Here is a 20219-nt window from a genome sequence, read left to right as displayed (position 1 = left end):
GCCCAAAATCTTTCTGCCCCTTCTTCACAGGGACTTACCCTGGCAGCACTGGGCAAGCCACTCCCACCACAGCCTCAGGGTCTCAGCCTTAGAACCTTGCACCTGCGTCCCCACGGAGTGATCCCCCCACACACACCTGCAGCCTCAGGGTCTCAGCCTCTGGAAGCATCTTTGTCCCCACAGAGCGGTCCTCTCCCAGCAGCCTCAGGGTCTCAGCCTCGGAACCTTGCTCTTGCCAGTGAGTGATCCTGCCCCAGCAGCAGCCTTGGGGAGTCAGCCTCAGGACTTCCCTCGCCCCCAGCCGAGTGATGTGGGGGAGGACCAAGGCGGGTATCTGGGCGATGCTACCCAGCAAACCTCTCCCATTGGGCAGAAACTTGTGACCCGGTTAGGGAGGTCAATGGGTTTTGTTTAAAAACTTCAGAAACCGCAAAGGAAATGTCTGAGGTCGGTTTCACATGGGAAGTAACTTACAACTAATTTCTGAAGGGAAACTGCGACATTGCAGTTACATCACTGGAGAGCACCCCGCGGTCCGGAGGTCTGGGCTCTGCAGCGGCGGTGGTGGGCGCTCCCCTCCTGGTTCCTCAGCACCTCGGGCCGGGCTTGAGCCCACCCGGGAAGGCCTGTCCCTACAGTTCTCACCAAGGCAGGCAGGTTTGTAGACACGAATAAGAAGTGCCCACGCACACGTCCCGAAGCTGCCGGGCCGGCAGGAATGAGAAACAAACAAGAAAAGAGCAAAACCAGAAACACCACCGATCCCAACATAGGTCATCTTTTTCTTCAGATGACGGTGTGTTTTCCTCTTCGTCTTCTGGAAGTGAGACAGATTCAAGCACTGATGAGTCTACCAATGGAAAAGTTCAGAGAAAGAGAGGAGAGAAAAGGAATAAAAGGAGAAAAGAAAGAAAGGACAAAAGATGAAACATCAAGAAAATAAAGAGAAGGAAAAAAGGAGGAAACTACCACATGATATCACCTTTCCAAGGTCTCATGAACTTCCTGTTTAAGGAGTTTATTTTATGACACTTTTAGTTTGGGTTTGCATTTTTACTGGTTTGTCAAGACCATGGCAGGTACAGTATCCAATATTTTAAAGATAATGATCCTATCTAATAAAGAGGAAATATGCTAATTGACTGCCCCACCCTCGAAGATGACAGTGCCCACAGACAATTGGAGAGGGTGCAGGCGGGGCTGAGGGACACCTCCACCCCAGTGCACGAATTTCATGCACCGGGCCCCTAGTTGTAAATAATGCTGCAATGCACATAGGATGTATGTATCTTTTCACATTAGTGTTTTCATTTTCTTTCTTTACATAAATACCCAGTAGAATTGCCAGGTCATATGATAATTTCACATTAATTTTTTGAGGAATCTTTACATTATTTTCCATAGTGGCTGCACCAATTTGCATTCCCACCAACAGTGCACGAGGGTTCCCTTTACTCTACAGCCTCTCCCACACCTGTTATTGTCTTTTGATAACAGCCATTCTGACAGGTGTGAGGTGATGTCTCATTGTGGTTTTGGTTTGCATTTCCCTGGTGATTAGTGATGTTGAGCATCTTCTCATGTATCTGTTGGACGTCTGTATGTCTTCTTTGGAAAAATGTCCATTCAGGTCCTCAGCCCATTTTTAAATTGGATTGGTTGTCTTTTCATGTTGGGTTGTATGAATTCTTTATATATTTTTTATCTTAACCCCTTATTGTAGGAATCATTTGCAAATAATCTCCCATTCAGCAGGTTGCATTTTTATCTTATTGATGGTTTCCTTTGATGTGAAAAAGTTTTTAGTTTGATGGAGTCCCTATTTTATTTATTTATTTTATTTTTTTGGTATTTTTTTTGATGGAGTTCTTTTTAAAAAAATATTTTTATTGATTTCAAAGCGGGAAGAGAGATATAAACACCAATGATGAGAGAGAACACTGATTCGATGTCTTCTGCATGCCCCCTACTGGGGATGGAGCCCCAAACCCAGGCATTGGGGATTGAGCCCACAATCTGGATTTGTGCCCTGACCCGGAATTGAACCATGACCTCCTGGTTCATAGTTTGACACTTAACCACAGAGCCTCACTAGCCAAGGTCTCTTTCGTTTTTTTAATCCTCACTCAAGGACATGCTTATTGATTTTAGAGAGAAAGGAAGGGAGGGGGGAGAGAGAGAGAGAGAGAGAGAGAGAGATTGAGAGAGAGAAAGGAAACATCGATTGGTTGGCTCCTATATGTGCCCCAACCAGGGGCCCTGACCAAGGATGGAAACCACAAACTTTTGGTGTAAGGCATGAGGCTCCAACCAACTGAGCTACTGCCCAGGGCAAGTCCCCCCAACCCCCTTTTTTCTCTTTTGTTGTCTCTGCCCAAGGAGACATAGCCAACAAAATACTGCTCTGATCAATGCCAAAGAATCTATGTTTTCTTGTAGGAGTTTTATAGTGGCAGGTCTTACATTTAAGTATTTCATTTATGCTGAGCTCATGTTTGTATAAGGTGTCAGAAAGTGGTTTAGTTTAATCTTTTTTGCATGTATGTGTCAAGTTTTCTCAACACCATTTATTGAAGAGACTATCTTTATCACATGGTATGTTCTTGCGTTCTTTATCGGAGATTAATTCACCTGATAAGAGTGGGTTTATTTCTTGACTCTCCACTCTGTTCCATTGAACTATGTATTTGTTTTTGTGTCAGTACCACACTGTTTGATTACTATAATTCTGTAGTATATTTGAAATCAGAGCGTGTGATACCTCCAATTATGTTCATCTTTCTCAAGATTTCTTTGGCTATTTGGGATCTTTTGTAGATCCATATGAATTTTAGGATTGTGTGTTCTAGTTCTGTGAAAATGCCATTGGTATTTTAATAGGGATTGCATTGAGTCTGTGGATTGCTTTGGATAGAATGGACTCTTTAATGATGTTAATTCTTCCTATATAAGAGCATGGTATATCCTTCCATTTATTTGTGTCTTGTTCAATTTCTTTGATCAATGTTTTATAGTGTTCCCAGTATAAGTCTTTTTATTCCTTGGTTAGCATTTTTTAAAAATGTTTTTATTGATTTTTTTCAGAAAGAGAGAGGAAGCGAGAGGGAGAGAGAAACATTTATCAGAGGACCCATTGGTCAGCTGCCTCCTGCACATCCCCTACTGGATATTGATCTCACATGCCACAACCCTGGCATGTGCCCTGACCAGGTATAGAACAGTGACCTCTCAGTTTGTGGGATGAAGCTCAACCAACTGAGCAACAGTGGCCATGGCTTTCTTGGTTAAATTTATTCCTAAGTATTTTCTCCTTTTTGATGCAGTTAGAAATGGGATTGTTTTCTTACTTTCTCTTTCTGATCATTTGTTATTTGTCTACTAGAGGATCTGTGCACGAAATTTGTGCATGGGATGGGGTCCCCTCAGCCCAGCCTGAACCCTCTCCAATCTGGACATCCCTCTGGCAATCCTGGACCTGTGGCTCCTAATTGCTTACCTGACTGCCTGCCTTGTTGCCCCTAACTGCCCCCCTCTGCCAGCCTGATCAACCCTCACTGCCTCTTCATGCCAGTATGATAGCCCCTAACTGCCCCCCTCTGCCGGCCTAATTGACCCTCACCACCTCTTCATGCTGGCATGATACCCCATAACTGCCTCCCCTGCTGGCCTGGTCACCCTTAACTGCCCTCTTCTGCTGGACAGGTTGCTCCCAACTGCCCCCTCCCTGCCAGCCTGATCACTCCTAACTGCCCTCCCTGACGGCCTGGTCACCCCTTACTGCCACTCCTGCTGGCCTGTATGCCCCCGCTGCTGCCGGCTTGGTTGCCCCCAACTTCCCTCCACCCCTGCTGGCCTAGTCACCCCTCACAGCTCCCCCTGCCAGCCTAATAGCCCCCGACTGCATCCCCCCTGCTGGCCTTGTTGCCCCCAATTGACCCCCTTGCCAGCATGGTCGCCCCTCATGCCCCCCCCCCCCACCTGTCTGGATGCCCCATGCAACCTGCTTGTTCAGTAGTTTGGTCGTCTCTCACTAACCCCCCTGCCGGGCTGGTCATAGGCAACCATCTTGTGAGGGCATGAGGGTTAATTTGCATATTAACACTTTATTATATAGGATAGAAATATCAGGTTTCTGAATATTAATTTTGTATCCTGCAACTTTAATGAATTCACTATTAGTTCTAATAGTTTTTTGTTTTTTTTTTTTGGTGGTGGTTTCTTTAGAGTTCTCTAGATGTAGTATTATGTCATCTGCAAATAATGACAAGTTTTACTTCTTTCTTTCCTATTTCTTTTCCTTGTTCTTGTCTGATTGCTGTGGTTAGGAATAACCATACTGTGTTGAATAAGAGTGCTGAGTGTGAGCATTGTTGTCTTGTTCCTGATCTTAGAGAAAAAGCTTTCATCTTTTCACCATGGAGTATGATTTTAGCTGTGGGTTTCTCATGTATGGACTTTCTTATGTTGAGGTATGTTTCCTCTATGCCCACTTTGCTGAGAGTTTTTTAAATAAATGGATGCTAGATTTTGTCAAATGCTTTTTCTACATCTATTGATATGATAATATGATTTTTTAATCCTTCATTTTGTTTATGTGGTGTATCATGTTCATTGATTTGTGGAGATAGAACCAAACTTGCAATCTGGGAATAAATCCCACTTGAACATGCTGCATGGTATTTTTAATGTACTGCTGAATTCCGTTTGCTAATAGTTTGTTAAGGATTTTTGCATCTGTGTTCATCTGGGATATGGGTTGGTTATTTTCTACTTCTTTTCCTCCTCTTCTTCCTCCTCCTTTTCCTCCTTTTTCTTCCTCCTCTTCTTTGTCTTCTCTTCCTCCTCCACCTCCACCACCTCCTCCTCCACCTCTTCCTTCTTTGACAGGGTCTTTGGTTTTGATATGCTGTCCTCATAAAATAAGTTTAGATACTTTCCCCTCTCATCAATTTTTGGGAATAGTTTGAGAATGATAAATATCAATTCTTCTTTGAATGCTTGGTAAAATTGAGGTGTGAAGCCATGTGGCCCTAGATTTTGGTTTATTGGGAATTTTTCTTTTCTGATTCAATTTTGACTCTAGTGATCAGTCTGTTCAAATTTTATGTTTCTTCCTGATTCACTCTTGGAAGATTATATGGTTTTAAGAATTTATTCATTTCTCCTAAGTTGTCCAATTGTTGGCATATAATTGTTCATAGTATCTACATATGTATAAAAGCAAACTGTCCTCTTGGGAGTTTGCAAACTGTCCACTTGGGAGTTTGAACGACCAGGAGTTGGATCGCTTGCTATGACATGCGCTGACCACCAGGGGACTGTGTGGAATGAAGGAAGGCCCCAGCTGGCAGCTGGAAGCCACTAGGGACCCTACCCATGCACTGATTTCATGCACTGGGCCTCTAGTGTTCTTATAATCTTTTGTATTTCTGTGGTGTTGCTTGTCACTTTCCATTTTTTGTTTCTCATGTCATTTATTTAGGTCTTCTCTCTTTTTTCTTAATGAGTCTGGGTAAGTTTTATGTATTTTGTTTATCTTTTCAAAGAACCAGCTCCTAGTTTCATTGATATTTTCTATCATCCTTTTAGTCTCTAGTTTATTTATTTCTGCTCTGATCTTTATCATTTCATTCCTTGTACTCACTTAGGGCTTTGTTTGTTTTTCTTTTTCTACTTACTTTAGGTGTAAGTTCAGATTGTTTGCTTGAATTCTTTCTTGTTTCTTGAGGTAGGCCTATTGCTTTGAATTTCTGTCTTAGAACTGCTTTTGCTGTGTCCCAAGGATTTTGGATTGTTGTGTTTTCTTTCTCATTTGTGTCAAGATATTTTTTTATTTACTCCTTGATTTCTTTATTAACCTATTATTTGTTTAGTTCCATGTTGTTTAGTGTCCATGTGTTTTTTTTTCCCCAATGTTCTTCTTATGATTTATTTCTAGTTTCATACTGTTGTGATTGGAGAAGATTCTTGATATGATTTCAAGTTTTAAAAAATTTATTGAGACTTTTTTGTGACCTAGCATGGAGTCTATTCTAGAAAAATGGTCAACGAGTACTTGAAAATGAAGTATATTCTTCTGATTCAGGCTGGAATGTTCTGTATCTGTTCAGTGCATCTATTCTAATGTGTCATTTAAGACCATTGTTTCTATATTGATTTTCTGTCTGAATAATTTATCCATTAATGTCAGTGGGGTGTTAAAGTTCCCTGATGTTATTGTGTTACAGTCAACTCTACCTTTATGTTATTAATATTTGCTTTAAATATTTAGGTGGTTTTAATATTTAATGCATAGATGTTTACAAATGTTATGTTCTTTTGTTAGATTGATCCATTTATCATTATGTAATGCCCTTTATTTTCTCTTATTATAGTCTTTGTTTTAAAGTCTATTTTGTTTGACATAACTACGGCTACTGCAGTTTTCATTTTCATTTGCATGAAATACCTTTTTCCATCTCTTCACTTTTTGCCTGTATCTGTCTTTCAAACTGAATGAGTCTCTTATAGGCAGCATATGCACAGGTCTTGTTTTTGAATCCATCCAATCACCCTGTCTTTTGATTGTAATGTTTAGTCCATTTACACTTAAAGTAATTATTGATAGGTGTATACTTATTGCCATTTTATTAATTGTTTTCTGGTTGCTTTTGTAGTTCTTTTCTTACTTTCTTCTTCTCTTTTCTTTTTTGAAAATCCTCACTCAAGAATATTTTTCCATTGATTTTCAGAGAGAGGGAAAGACAGAGAAAAAATTGATGTGAGAGAAACATATTGATTGGTTACCTCCTGCACAAGCCTGACCAGATCCTGGGCCATTGAGGAGCCTGCAACTGTGGTTGCCCTTAACTGCAATTGAATCCGGGACCCTCCGTCCACAGGCTGATGCTCTATCCACTGAGCCAAACCAGCTATGGCTCTTGCTCTCTTTTCTGGTACATTGATGACTTCCTAGTGTATTGTTTGGGTTCTTTTTCTTCATTTTTAACTGTATGTATTATAGATTTTTGGTTTTGGGTGACCATAAGATTCATATATAACAAGCTATGTTTATAGCAATGTTTTTTAGGTTGATTGTTGCTTAAGCTCAAATGCATTCTAAAACTACATTTTTTACTCACTGCCATGTTTATGTATTTGACATCATATTTTACATCTTTTGTGTGTGTATCTCTTAATGTATTACAGTGTTACACATGCTTTTACCACTTTTGTATTTTAATATTCCTTCTAGCTCTATATTGGTTGATCTGCTACACTTACAACTGTTTGCCTTTATCAGTGCAAATTTTTTCTTTCCAATATTTTCTTGTTTTTAGTTTTGTTATTTTCCATTTAAAGAAGGTCCCTTAACTTTTCTTTAAATGCTTGTTGAGTGGTGAGAACTCTTTTATCATTTGATTATCTGGGAAACTCTTTATCACTACTTTAATTCTGAATGCTAACTTCTCTGGATAGAGTATACTTGGTTGTAGGTTTCTGCCTTTCATCACTTTGAATATTTTGTGCCATTACCATATCTGCTGAAAAATCAGCTGTTGGTCTTATGAAGGATCCTGTGTACATAACGAGCTGCTTTTTCTCTTGCTGCCATTAAGATTATTTAACTTTTGGCATTTTAAATGTGATGTGTCTTGATAGGGGCCTCTTTGGGTTCATTTTGTTCGGAAGTCTCTGTGCTTTCTGGAATTGGATGTCTGATTCCCTCAGCAGATTGGGGAAGTTTTCAGTCATTATCCCTTTAAGTAGGTTTTACATCCCTTTCTTTCTCTCTTCTCCTTTTGGGACCCCTATGATTCAAATGTTGGCACACATGATGTTTCCCCACAGGTCCCTTAAATTATCCTCACTTTTGAAAACATTAGTTTTTTTCTTTTTGCTGTTCTTATTGACTTTCACTACCTTGTCTTTCAGCTTGCTGACTCATTCTCCTGCCTCAACTAATCTGCTGTTGATTCCCTCCAGAGTATTTTTGTTTTCATTTCAATTATCGTATTCCTCAGTTCTGATTGGTTGTTTTACATATTTTTCTATGTCTTTGTTGACGTTCTGACTGAATTCATCGATTCTTATTGTGAGTTCATTGCGCATACTTATCACCAGTGTTTACTTTTAACTCTTTATCGGGTAAATTGCTTATGTCTGTTTTATTGACTAGTAGTATGTATGTATGTATGTATGTATGTATGTATGTATGTATTTATTTATTTATGATTCCTTATCCTTTATTTGGAATACATTTCTCTGTCTCCTCCTTATGGCTGTCTCTCTCTCTCTATGTTTGTTTCTATGAATTAGGTGAAACAGCGACCTCTCCCAGTCTTGAAAGAGAGACTTGTTTAGGAGCCTCTTCTTGTAGACTGTGTGAGCCAGGTGTCTTTAGCAGGCTGGCCAGAGCTGCAGTGGGAGTGGGCCATGGGGAGCCCTGTGGGTAAGGGGCCCTGAGCTGGAGCTGGAGTGGGAGTGGGCCATGGGGAGCCCTGGGGGTAAGGGGCCTGAGCTGGAACTGGAGTGGGAGTGGAAGTCCTGGAGACAAGCCACAGAGCTGGTGTGAACCTGGGGTCTGGGGACTGGGCCTCATGTGCACCCTGACCTCCAAGGCTGGCTGGCTGAAGCACCTGAATAATGTCCTGCCCATGAGATCAAGGGGGAGGGAGAGTGTCAATGAATTACTGGCTCTTCCTGGTGCCCCTGATACCAGAGGGGGTTCCTGCAGTTCCCCTCCCACTTGCAAATGTTCTCTGTTAGTAAATGGATTTTCCTCCCTATAGTCTAGGTGCCCTTTCAGCCACTGTTTTTTCACTTTACACAGACTGGGCGAGTCTGCACATACGACCTCAGGGACCCCTGCCCACTGCAGGTCAGTGCTGGGGTAGGGTTTCCATGGTGCCATGTCTCTGTCTCTCCCCCCTGTGTCTATGGGATTTCTCTCTTGTTGGTTGAGCAGAAGTTGTTCAGTCAGCCCTCATTTCCTCTCCAGGGGGAGCTGCTCTGTCTGCAGGTGGCAATTTAATGTGAAATGGGGGGAGGTGAGCTCAGGGCTTTCCTGCACTGTCGTCTTGGACTGGGAACCTTTGATTGATTTACTGTTTTATCTGTTTCCCATCATCTACTTCTTGTCAGTTTGTTTCTATTGCTATAGTTTGTTGTTGTTGTTTTCTTCTTATGTATTGCCTTTTAAAACTTTTGAATTAAATTATTACATAAAATATTTGAATGTTCTTCAAGTTAAAACTATTAAGTAAGATATATATTCAGAAAAGTACAGATTCCTTCAACCTATTCCCTCATGTTGCCCTGTAGACAACCACTTAAAAAATCCATCCCCTGTTTCCATAGATAGATGACTGGTAGGTAGAAAATAAATAGGCAGATGAAATGAGCAGGTTTATCTATATGTCCTTTCTCCGCCTCTATCTTATTAAACAAGACGCTGCATAAAACTCTGCTGCTCCGTGCTCACAGGCACTGGGAGGCCACCCCACAGGAGTCTCCCACGGTCCCTCCAGGGCAGAGGATCGCACGCTGGTGGCACATCAGGGAGCCACACGCTCCCCTGGGGGCCCAGCAGGGGCCCTGGTTGGTGCTCAGATCAGGTGCACACAGGGTTTCCTGTGACAGACAGTGCGTTTGCCCACAAGCTGGAGGCCTCAGAAGCGCACCTTTCCCACTAGAGTGGCAGCTCTGTCCTGATGGCCTCCGGGACCTGCTCAAGGGGAAGGTGCATCTCAAGGCAGAGTCAGCACAGCAGGCATTTTATCTGAGACACAAAAAGACTGAAGTGCGGAAGCCACCATTAGTCTCATAAAGGGGACTTCAAGAGGCACTGGGTTTAGGTACCTTCTTTTAAAAAATCAGAGAAAAAAGAGCAAAAAGCACATGGATATGGAAACAGTGAAGACATCAGATCTTTACAAGTGGCCTGCTTTTCTTTTCTTTTTAAAAAAATATTTTTTTTATTGCTTTCAGAGAGGAAGGGAGAGGGAGAGAGAGATAGAAACATCAATGATGAGAGAGAATCATTGATCAGCTGCCATCTGCACACCCTCCATTGGGGATAGAGCCAGAAACCCTGCCCTGACCCAGAGTTGTAGGGTGACGTCCTGGTTCATAGGTTGACACACAACCACTGAGCAACAGCACCTGGGCCAGCCTGCATTTCTTATACTTGTTGTCTCCTTTCCATATCGCAGGAGCAAGGGAACGTGTATGCTCGTCTTTGAGACACACCGATGTAGGAGACCACTCTGTTCAGGTCCATGGCAGGCTCTCTCCTCGCTCAGGAACCAGGCCTATTACAGGAGGGAAAACTCATGAAAAAGCAGGATGGGAACAAAGAAACCTTCCAGATGCCCACATGACAAGTTTCAGGAAAATAAGTGAAAATCATTGTTGTGTTGTGGTGAGATCCTCTCTTTTCTTTCTACTTCCTGCCTTTGAATCCATGCGAGACAGATGGTTTCACTCCATATTTGATTGCGGAACATTTTGTAAAGAAATGTGGGCAGAGGTGAGCTAATGTGCTCAGCAGACAGCGAGGGTTGAACACACAGGGACAGGGAGGGATGGAGCTAAGGTTCTGCAGTCAACACTGGAGCCTCCAGGTCCAGGGGTGGGAGGAACCAGCAGGGAGGAGCTGCTGGGGGGTCAGGAGCCAGGACCCAGCCAGAGCCCGAGGCGGCTCTCCTTGTGGAGTGAGAGCCCAGCAGGAAACCTCTTCAGGCTGCCAAGGGGCTGGACAGAAGGTTCTCTCCTGCTCATGTCGCCATGGCCACCTCAGCTCAGGAGTCCTGCAGACAGAGGGCAGTGCTGTTCCCAGGCCCCGCCAGCAGGGGCGCTGCCCTCCCAGGCCTCCTGCTGGGGCTCCCAAGTGAGAAGAAAAGCTCTGAGGCCACAGGAGCCACAGCTGCTTCAGAGCTGCCTCTCACCAGGCGGGAGGAGACCCTGCAGTGCAAGCGGCCAGAGCCACACCCAGGCTCCCCACTATCTGTCCCCTGGCTCCTCCCCTGCACCTTCTGTTCTAGGGAAATCAAATGCGTCCCTGAGAGAGGATTAGAGAGCCTTACCTGTGGGCTGAAGTCCAGAGTGTCCTGGGAAGAGAAGGAAGATGCCACTTAAAGATAGGAAGGTAAGTGTGACCCCAAACACAGGGTCCCCGCCCAGGCCACCTGAGCTTCTCCAGCAGCACCCCCACCCGCTGCCACCAGAGCAGGGACGAGAGCAGAAGCTGAGAGCAGTGGCCCCGAAGCCGTCACATCCAGTGTCATTAGTGACCGCAGGGCCTGCTCCTCCATGTGCCCCAGGATCTGCACCCAAATCCCCGTGCGTGTTAACCCCTCTCTAACCCCACAGCCATGACTCCTCATGTCTCCACCCTGAGAACCGGGAGCTGGTTATTTCTGCATTTCCAGGGAACATGAGACCGACAGGGAAAGAGTGGCTTCTACTGCGTTGCCATACCCAGAGCTCACCCAGCAAAGCCCCAGTTCTCCCCACCATCTCGGGGTCTCGGCTGCCAGAGACTCCTCACCTTTCTGAGCCCTGAAGTAGATGAGCAGCCCCGCCCCGAGGAAGAGCAGCCCCAGCACGAAGCCCCCGGCTCCACTCAGCACCTTGCTCTGTGCGGATCCAGACTGGGCCCCTGAGAGAAGAAGCTGGTTTCAGTGGGTTTTAGCCCAAACCAACTTCTCTAATGGAGACCCTGGGATTGAGAGCTTGCGGGGAGGAAGGGGGTTGGGGAGTGGGTAAGGTGACCTTGAAGAAGCAGAACAATAGCCATTTCCAGGAAAGAGACTGAGGTCACACTGAGCAGGTACAAGGCCCAGGCACTGGCCTCAGGTCCCCTCACTCCCGACCCAAGGCCACTGCTTCGGCCTCTGAGGCTGTGGAGCCCGGGGCTGGTGACCTCCAGGACTTGGCCCGGGTGACAGAGCCGCAGACGGCACAGCAGACAGGGCTCTCCCGTGGCAGGAAGGTCCCCACGCTGTGGAGGACGCGCCTCTTCCCAGATCCCAGGGGGCAGCTCAGCGCAGGCAGAAGCACCGCCCAGGCCACAGGGGATGGTGCCCAGGGCCAAGGGGCACCATGACGGGGAGAGTGTGGGAAATTCAAAGCAGGCAGGCATGGTGGCCTCCCAGGGCTATGGGTGTTCACAGAAGTGATCACAGGCCTGCCCTGGGGCCTGTGCTGAAGGAGAGACATGAGCAAAGGAAAACGGGGTGTGGGGAGAGGGGACCCTGACCCTCAGGGACAAGCAAAGGCCCCTGTGGGGGGAGGCTTCTGAGGTCAGAAGGTATCTCACTCCATTCCATGGTGACAGGGCTGGTGCTGCTGGGGTGCCGCACTTGGCAGGTGTAGACCTCCCCGCTCCGGGGAACTGTCTCCAGCATCACCAGGGTCTGGAAGGTCCAGTCCCCGTTCCGGATCAGGCCCGTGGACACCACCCCGGCCTCCTCTTCCTGGCCGTTGCGCAGCCAGCGGACCTCAATGGGGCCTGGATAGAAGCCGTTCACGGAGCAGACCAGGAGGTTGTGGTGCTGCAGGCACTGAGTCTTTGCAGGATACACGGTCACTGTGGGCTCAGCTGGGACAGAGAAGGTGGAGGGAGACGTGAGCAGGACAGGCAGGCCCTTGGTTGCTCCCTTTCGGCCTCGTCTCCTGTCCCAGGCTCCAGGCTTAGGCTTCCCCTGTCATATCCACCCTGTGTCCCCACAGGAGGTAGTGCCATGAGCCTTGACTCTCTGCCTACAGCCCAGGCCGCTGGGTTTGAGAGACATTGAGGACATTTGGGGGATTTTTCATATCTGGAAACAGTTACTCATTGTTGAATGAAGTGTTTACAAATCTTTGCAAGGCACAGAGTGTGTGAGTTCCAGTGTGATTCCTGGAGCAGGGCTGCCTGGTCACATCTAGGCTGTGCCTCTTACTGGCTGATCCTGGGGGATCCTCTCTGCTCAGCTCCTCACCTGCAAAGCGGGTGATAATGCTAACTCACCGCTTAAGGACATATGAGGATCAATGGGCCTGAAACATGTACAACAGCGGCTGGAACGTAGCGGTCACTCTATGTCAGCTGTTTATCACATATGGAGAGAGAATATAAGGAAAGCCGTGGGGAGAAACTGGGAACAGCTTGGGTAGATGGGGACTCAGGGTGTGAAGTCCTGGGAATGTGATCACACCTGAGAACACAGAGGTGGTTCCCCTGGAAGCAGGAAGGACGGTGATTCCCTAGCTCCGGGGCTGAGTCCTGAGGGAGAGGGAGGAGCAGGGCAGCATCATTATACCACTTACAGTGACACTCACTGAGCAACCCGCTTCTTCTCAAAAGAAGCCAGCCTGTTATTGGAATTCCTGTCTTTTTATAATTGTCTCTCTTTTCAATATGACATTTGAGCTCAGGGCAGAGGCTGGTACTCATTAACATATTGGCTTCCTGCCTGAGGCCAGGCCCAATAAATACAGATTTGGAGGAGGACGAGGAGGAGGAGCCGGTGGAGGGGGAGAGAGAGGAAGCGGAGCAGGAGGAGGAGGAGAAGGAGGAGGAGGAACAACGTGGGTCCTAAAAGGTCGATTTAAGATTGATGGTAAATCATTGCCAGCAACTTCTGAGTGCATTTCTTTTCCTTAAAGATGTTTAAATTCTTAACATGGAAAGTAATAAAATAGAATCAAAACACAAGCCAGGAACTGGAGAAAATGCTGCACCAATGTTAGCAAAGTGTCCCTCTTGCTGCCTGGAGAACCCGGAAAATCACTGAGAAAAAGGCCCGGACCCCAGGGATGACGGACAATAGGCCATTCCTAGAGCAGGAACAGCCATTAGCCAACACATACGTGAAAAATGTTCACGAACCTTAGAAATCAAAGAAGGATAAATTTAAAGTAAAAAACAAATTTTCACCTGAGTATTTGGCAATATTGAAAAAGATTAAAACAGAATGCAAAGTAGTTTGTCAGAACTCTAAACAGTTAACATGTAATGACTTAAATGCTGTCAGCCTGTGTAGATGTGACATCAGTGTGTTAAGTAACACAATTACAATCAGATCCTGGCTCCCCATCACCCCCTCTGTAAACACAGGGGCACTGAGGGGGGAACAAGACACTGAGACCTGAAAGGAGCTCAGAGAGGCCAGAGGTGCCTCGGAGGCCCCGCCCCTCACACCCAGCCTGACCCTCCGCCCAGGGACAGGCTTGTGCACCCAGCACCCCTATTCCAGGGCTCAGGGTCAGGGGGGGTTGGCCAAGACAGACCGACTCCCTCCTCCCACCTCCCCCACTCCCTCCCCGCTGCTCCCCAAACCCTCCCCCGACTGGACAGGACTGGGCACCCCGGAAACGCCCTACACAGGACAGGACCTCAGGGTCCCACAGCCGCCCTCAGGCCCCTCAGGGTGCTCCTCACAGCCCTGTGTGCGCATCCCTCCCTCGCCCCCCCCCACTCCCACCTCCTCTTCCACCCCCTCCCCCCCCCCCCCTCCCGCGCTCACTTTGCCAAGGCACCAGGAATCCCTCCAACACCCCGTAGTTGTGTCTGCAGTAGGTGTCCACCATGGCCCGTCTCAGCTCCAGGCTGTCCTTCAGGCTGTTCCAGTACTTGGCGATGGGCCGCCCCAGCTCGGTCACCGCGCGGAATTCCCCCACGTCGCTGTCGAAGCGCAGGTCCTCCTGCCCGTTGTGGATGTATCTCAGCAGGAACTGCACCCGCTCTGTCCCGTTGGAGAAATGACACTCCTGTTTAGCCTGCTCCAGGAAATTTGCTGCGGGGACAGGAAGGACCCATCACGCGGGTGAGAGAAGATGGCGACGCCGGCCAATGGGGGGCCCCCAGGCGGTGGGGACACAGGACCCGGCACCCCCACTGCCAGCACCCGGGGACCCTGTCATCTAGGGCTGGAGGGAGGCCGCAGGGCAGGGAGACCCCTGGGACCCTCAGCCACTGGGCACCCACTGAACTGCCCCGCGGGGCTCCGGGCTCTAGGCTGGGCCAGGACTTGTGCCATCACTGCCTCCTTCTAGATGCCTCCCTCCTGACCCCCAGCCTCTCCCTTCCCCACACCCGCCTCCTCCTGTCACCATCTGGGCAGGGACCTCGTGCCAGGCCCCAGCTGCCCCGGGACCCAGGCAGGTAACCAGGCATCGCCCTCTGCTCTGCAGCTTAGAATTCACCAAAGTGCCCATCACAACCCAACCACAGGCGTGTCCACACAGGAGGGAGATGGCAGGAAAGGGGCGCCTGGAGCAGGGACCACAGGGTCCAAGTTCCATCAGGGGCGGGGCCAGGGCCTCTGAGTGACAGGATGTGGGGGAAGGGGCACATCTCAGGTGAAGGCAATGCCACCTGCAAAGCCTGAGAGAACCCATGTGCCTCCTGGGAAACCAGAGAACAGGCTCTGAGCCCAGACAGTGGGGGGGAGGGGACAGGAGCCTGGAGGAGGCGGGTGCTGAGAGCATGGGGGTGAGTTAGGGGGGCTTCTGCTGCATGTAAGGGAAAGCACTGACAAGGTTCAGGGGTTACACCCTAATCCCAATAGGGTGCCCTCTCTTTCCTTCATTTCCAACCCAGGAAGCGCAGAGAACAGAACACACCTGTGGTGAAAGCAGGTGGTGGATGGAAGCTCTGACACCATCGCTGGTGTGGAGAGAGTCCCTGCAGAAATGGGAGGCCCTGACTGAGGACAGGGGGCTCCCCACGATGCACGACTCATGGAGGGGAGACGTGGAAGGTCAGCAGAGATGTGGCCACAACTCATGACGTTTTGACTAACATCGCAGAAGGGAAAGTAAAAAGGAAGGTTTTAAACTTCAAGTGATTGAGTGGGTTCAACGAGAAAGTGGTGACTTTGTGTAACTGTCTAGCTTTTTTCTTAAACCGTGAAGAGCTGCATTGGAAGGTGCGTGTGTATAAAGTGTGAGTCTAGAATTTTCAGAAACAGCCGGTGTCCAGCTGTGTTCTCACCCTCACACTATTGACGTTCGGACCAGATGACTCTGTGAGGTTGGGGTGGGTGTTGTGTACACAGTGGGCTGCACACGGCATCCCCACCAGTTGTCAGAGACACCCCCGTGTGACAGCAGACATGGCTTCACATATTGCAGACGTCCCAGGGGTGGGAAGGAGGGGAAGGGGTGGTGAACCGTCTGAAAAATCTGGGGTGAAAAAGCCACTGTTGATTATGCAGCAGCTGAGAGTGACAATAAAAATTTAGCCAATATTGTGTCTGTGGAAAGGCTTGGTCTATATGACATTTATGTTCTTTAGGAATCTGGTTCCAGTGCAGACTATTTTTCCAGGAAAATAAACTTGTTCAGGACCAAGATCTACCTGTTTCTTTGCCTTGTTAACCAGTCACCAGGTCATCATTTATCCTCCACATCGTCTTCTTTCATAATCTCCCGGCCACTGGCCCACTGCTTGTCCACAGGAGCAGCTACAGCCACGGCCATTTGATTCCTGTTCAAAGTCCCAACTAATTCACTTTCTACCTGCCTCCTGCTCCCAGTAACACCAGGAGGCATCAGGTTACCAGCCTTGGCCGGATGTGGACTCTCATTTCCACAGGCGGGTCCCTCAGGAGGGGAGCAGCTGAGATGACCCCTCACAGAGACAGATTACAAACAGGAGCAGGTCCCAGCTTTAGGTGGAGGCCTTCACGTAGAAGTGATGGCAGAGGGGAGGGCACTCTGGTCAGACCAGGTCTGTCTTACTTTTCACAGATTCTCCAGCACCTTCCTGACACATGAGAAGCTGGAAATAAACATGTGTGAGCTGCTGCTCACTGTCGCCTGTGTGCTCAGCACTGTCAGGCCAGGCTCATGGGCCCAACTGAAAGATAAAGCAAACAAATACATACGATTCCCAGTTACATTGGAATTTCAGAAAAATAATTGTTGTTTCTCTGAAATTCAGCTTAAGTCGGGCATCCTGTATTTCCTTTGGCAACACAAGCCCCCCCCGCTGATGGAATCTGAGGCGGAGGAGGGCACTTAAACTTCCTTGTGTTCCTCACGTGCCCACGACAGTCTGCACACAGTGTGAGCCCATATGGAACTTTTCAAGGTGTAAATGCAAAATGGATGTAAATTCCTCCTGTGTATTGGAACTGGCAGCCCTTGCACCTGCTGCCCCCAACCCTGAGACACACGCTGGCCCATGGGAACATCAGAAATCTCAGCAGCAAGTCAGACCCAGCCAAGCCCCTGTTCACAGTGGGGGTGGAAGCCCAGGCTCTAGAATGAGGAACCTAAATTAGAACATGAGCTCCCACTGGGTCAGACTGTAACGCCCATGGGCCTTGTTCTTTATCTCTAAAATAGATTTACTGATACTGTATTCCTCACAGGATATTGTTAAGTGTGGAATTAAATAGTGATTCTTCCTATTGCTGATCATATAAGCAATCAATAAATAACTTTCTATTTTAATTCTTATAACCCCTAAAAATGCAGGGTCATGAGATCTTTCTACTCCTTAACTTTCTAGAGAAAATAATGTCTTTATCAACATATGGCAACTGTCTTTCATCAGTTTTATCACTAAATGTCATTTGGACACAAGGACAGACACATTGGTGTCTGTATAATAACAGGATATACATGCACCTAATATGAAAGGACTATGCTGACGTAGAAGAGAGGGACTTTCTAGATACTGAGACCTAGACTATGTCACCTGGCTCTACAACTAACCTTGTGAGTCTGGGTAAGTTGCTTAAACTCTCTGAATCAGATTCCATGGGTGATTACATCTGTAATTGCTGCAGGTGAGACAGGATGGTTATGAGAGTCACACACTCAAATGCAGGCCTGGTGCACAGTAACTGCCCATGTGACGCTGCTCCAGGCCGCAGGGACCAGATTTGTCTTGTCGATGCCTCCACCCTCCTCCCCAGGTGGTGACTGTCTGCTCTGGTCACTAATAAACGGTGGCTGTGGAATTGGTGGCTTTCATAACCAGTCACCTCTGCCTTCAAGGTCACTCCATGGCTCCTCGCTGATCACTGAGCATCTCTGCTTCTCACGTCCCCCAGCTTCTCTTCAGGCTCCTTTGTTCTTATGCTTTAGGTCCCCTGACTCCCTGAGCCCAGCGCACAGTCTCCCTGAGGTCGCTGCTCAGAGGCACCTGTAATCGTCCGTCACATCTTCAGCTCCCGTCCTCTCTTCAACGGTCCAATCAGTCTCTGTCTCATATACTCCACTGTCTGTGAATGTCATGTCCACCAAACCCAGTGGTCACTACTCTGCATGTCCTCACTTCCCTGCCTCCTAGTGGTTCTCACCACACCTGGCCACTCCCTCCTGGAAAAATCTACTTCCCCTCACTGCCCTGCATCACCTTCTCTTGGTTTTCCTCAACACACTGCACCCCTTCTCAGTCTCCTCTGCTCTCATTGGCCCTTGGTCCTCTGGGCTCAACCCTTAATTTCTTCTTGTTCTCTCTCTCTCTCTCTCTCTCTCTCTCTCTCTCTCTCTCCCCTTCTCTCTCCTTCACTTCCCTGGAGTTTAACACAGCACATCTGTCAATGACACCAACACAAACACCCCTGCCCTGACCGGCCATGAAATCCAGGCTCCTGTGTTCAACTGACCTCTTGACAGCTCCACGTAAATGTTAAAATCATTTGAAACTTACACAAAACCTTTATTCCTAACCACCCCCTTCAAATTACTTCTTACACAGTCTTTCCTTTCTCAATACACAGCTCCACCAAGTTTATTCAAATTATTGAGGATAAATCCTTAGGGATTTTGACTCCTCCCCCATTTCATCCAGAACAAGTCGTGGAAATATCTCCCCCAGATCTGCTCACTTCCCCTTTCCCGCTGCCTTTGCCGCACACACTAACTGACGCCCAAGCCCGTCACCTGGGTGCTCCTCAAGGGCCCCTGACTCATCTTGTGAACCCTGCAATCCAGTCCCCCCTGGTAGCTGGGATTATTGTTTTTAATAAATATATTGGACTCCCCTGTAACCCTCAGCAGTTCACATGTCTCTTCAGATAAAATTCAAACTTCTTACCCGCCCGTCAGGGCCCAATATGATTTGTCTCCCGTCTTCCCCAGCCTCTTCCTATGTCAATGTCACTCCCCAGCTTGCTCGCCTGCTGCAGCCTCGCTAACCTTCTTCCTGCCCCTTCAACACGGCGAACACGTTCCCACACTGTGGCCTCTCCCTCTTCCTCTCCCTGGGACACTTGTCCCCTAGATCTTCTCATGGTGGCTTCTCTCATCATCCAGGTCTCAAGTGTCACTTCCTCAGGGAGAGCTCCCTTAGCACTTGAACTGATGTCAGGTGAATCCATGCTCTCTGTCCCATAACCCTGGGGTATTTTTTTAAAGCAATTATTTTTATGAATTTTTTCTTTCTTAAGGGGCTCAGGAAGAAAGGAAAGGAGATGGTGCTGAGTCCCATTGGTACATCTCACATAGTAGGGAGAGGCACCAACATCACAGATTCTGCTGAGGACAGAACACAGGGTCCTCAAAGAGAGACCCTCTAATTCCTTTTTACTCCCCATAAAATGCCAGAGAAACTTTCCTTTGGGGATAACTCAATACAATAAATGGAGCACTGGGTGGGAATCAGTCTGAGATCATTATTTCTCAATCCTCTCTAGACTCTGATGAAAGGGGACAGGAGACTGGGGAGATTTGACTGGAGGCGAGGTGAGAAGAAACGGCTGAGATACATGGAGCCCCTTGTACATCTTGTAGTGACCAACACCAGCCCCTTTTGTGGTAGAAAGAATCGGGATCCATGTGATAAAGGCAGGTGGCCACTGAAGAAAATGCCACCATTTTCTAAGGGACATGGCCTGGACACAGTGACAAAGCTAATTCCCTTTCTTCCTCCCCCCACAACAGCTCACCCCCAAGGTGCACTTACGTGGTGTGTCCCTGGCCTGAGCCAGGGGAGGGCTCAGTGCCATCAGCATCACCATCAGAGCGGCCATCCAGGAGCCTCCGGGGAACCGCAGACACACCATGCTGGAGCTCAGAGAGGACAGGGGCAGGGAGCAGGGGGGTCTCACTCAGTGAGGGCTGTGACCCTTCTCCACCCACATCCCCCAAAACACCAACTGAGGAACTCATTTCTTTGTTCCTGGATTGGGTCATCTCAGTACTGAGAACCAACCAGCATCAGAGATGAACAGCATCATCAGTTGCTGGTCAGAGATTCAGTAGGAAGTTCCTCTTCTGAAACTTAGAATTTCCTC

General features: G+C 47.8%; 1 protein-coding gene across 1 annotated transcript; it reads right to left on the bottom strand.

The window, feature by feature from the left end:
* Positions 1–10477: 10477 nt before the first annotated feature.
* LOC118660487 (DLA class II histocompatibility antigen, DR-1 beta chain-like) lies at positions 10478–20017 on the bottom strand. Its single transcript, XM_036317961.1, has 6 exons — positions 19889–20017; positions 14493–14762; positions 12302–12583; positions 11531–11641; positions 11067–11090; positions 10478–10790 (listed from the first exon to the last, which is right to left on the bottom strand). Exons 1-6 carry the CDS (start codon positions 19986–19988, stop codon positions 10777–10779), a joined length of 801 nt encoding a protein of 266 aa, XP_036173854.1. The 5' UTR covers positions 19989–20017; the 3' UTR covers positions 10478–10776.
* Between the last annotated feature and the right edge of the window lie 202 nt (positions 20018–20219).

Source organism: Myotis myotis, unplaced genomic scaffold (genome assembly GCF_014108235.1).
Source record: "Myotis myotis isolate mMyoMyo1 unplaced genomic scaffold, mMyoMyo1.p scaffold_m19_p_7, whole genome shotgun sequence".
Lineage (NCBI taxonomy): Eukaryota > Metazoa > Chordata > Mammalia > Chiroptera > Vespertilionidae > Myotis > Myotis myotis.
The sequence above is the reverse complement of the archived record's forward strand: the minus strand, read 5'-3'. Positions and strand labels throughout refer to the sequence as shown.

Bases quoted from the DNA above. Each gene is read 5' to 3' on its own strand.
- LOC118660487 (XM_036317961.1), bottom strand. From the start codon at position 19,988: ATGGTGTGTCTGCGGTTCCCCGGAGGCTCCTGGATGGCCGCTCTGATG. The intron at 12,584-14,492 runs GTGAGCGCGGGA...TCTCTGTCCCAG, and splicing joins ATTCCTGGTGCCTTGGCAAA to CTGAGCCCACAGTGACCGTG. The intron at 11,642-12,301 runs GTGAGATACCTT...TTCTTCTCTCAG, and splicing joins CCCTGTCACCATGGAATGGA to GGGCCCAGTCTGGATCCGCA.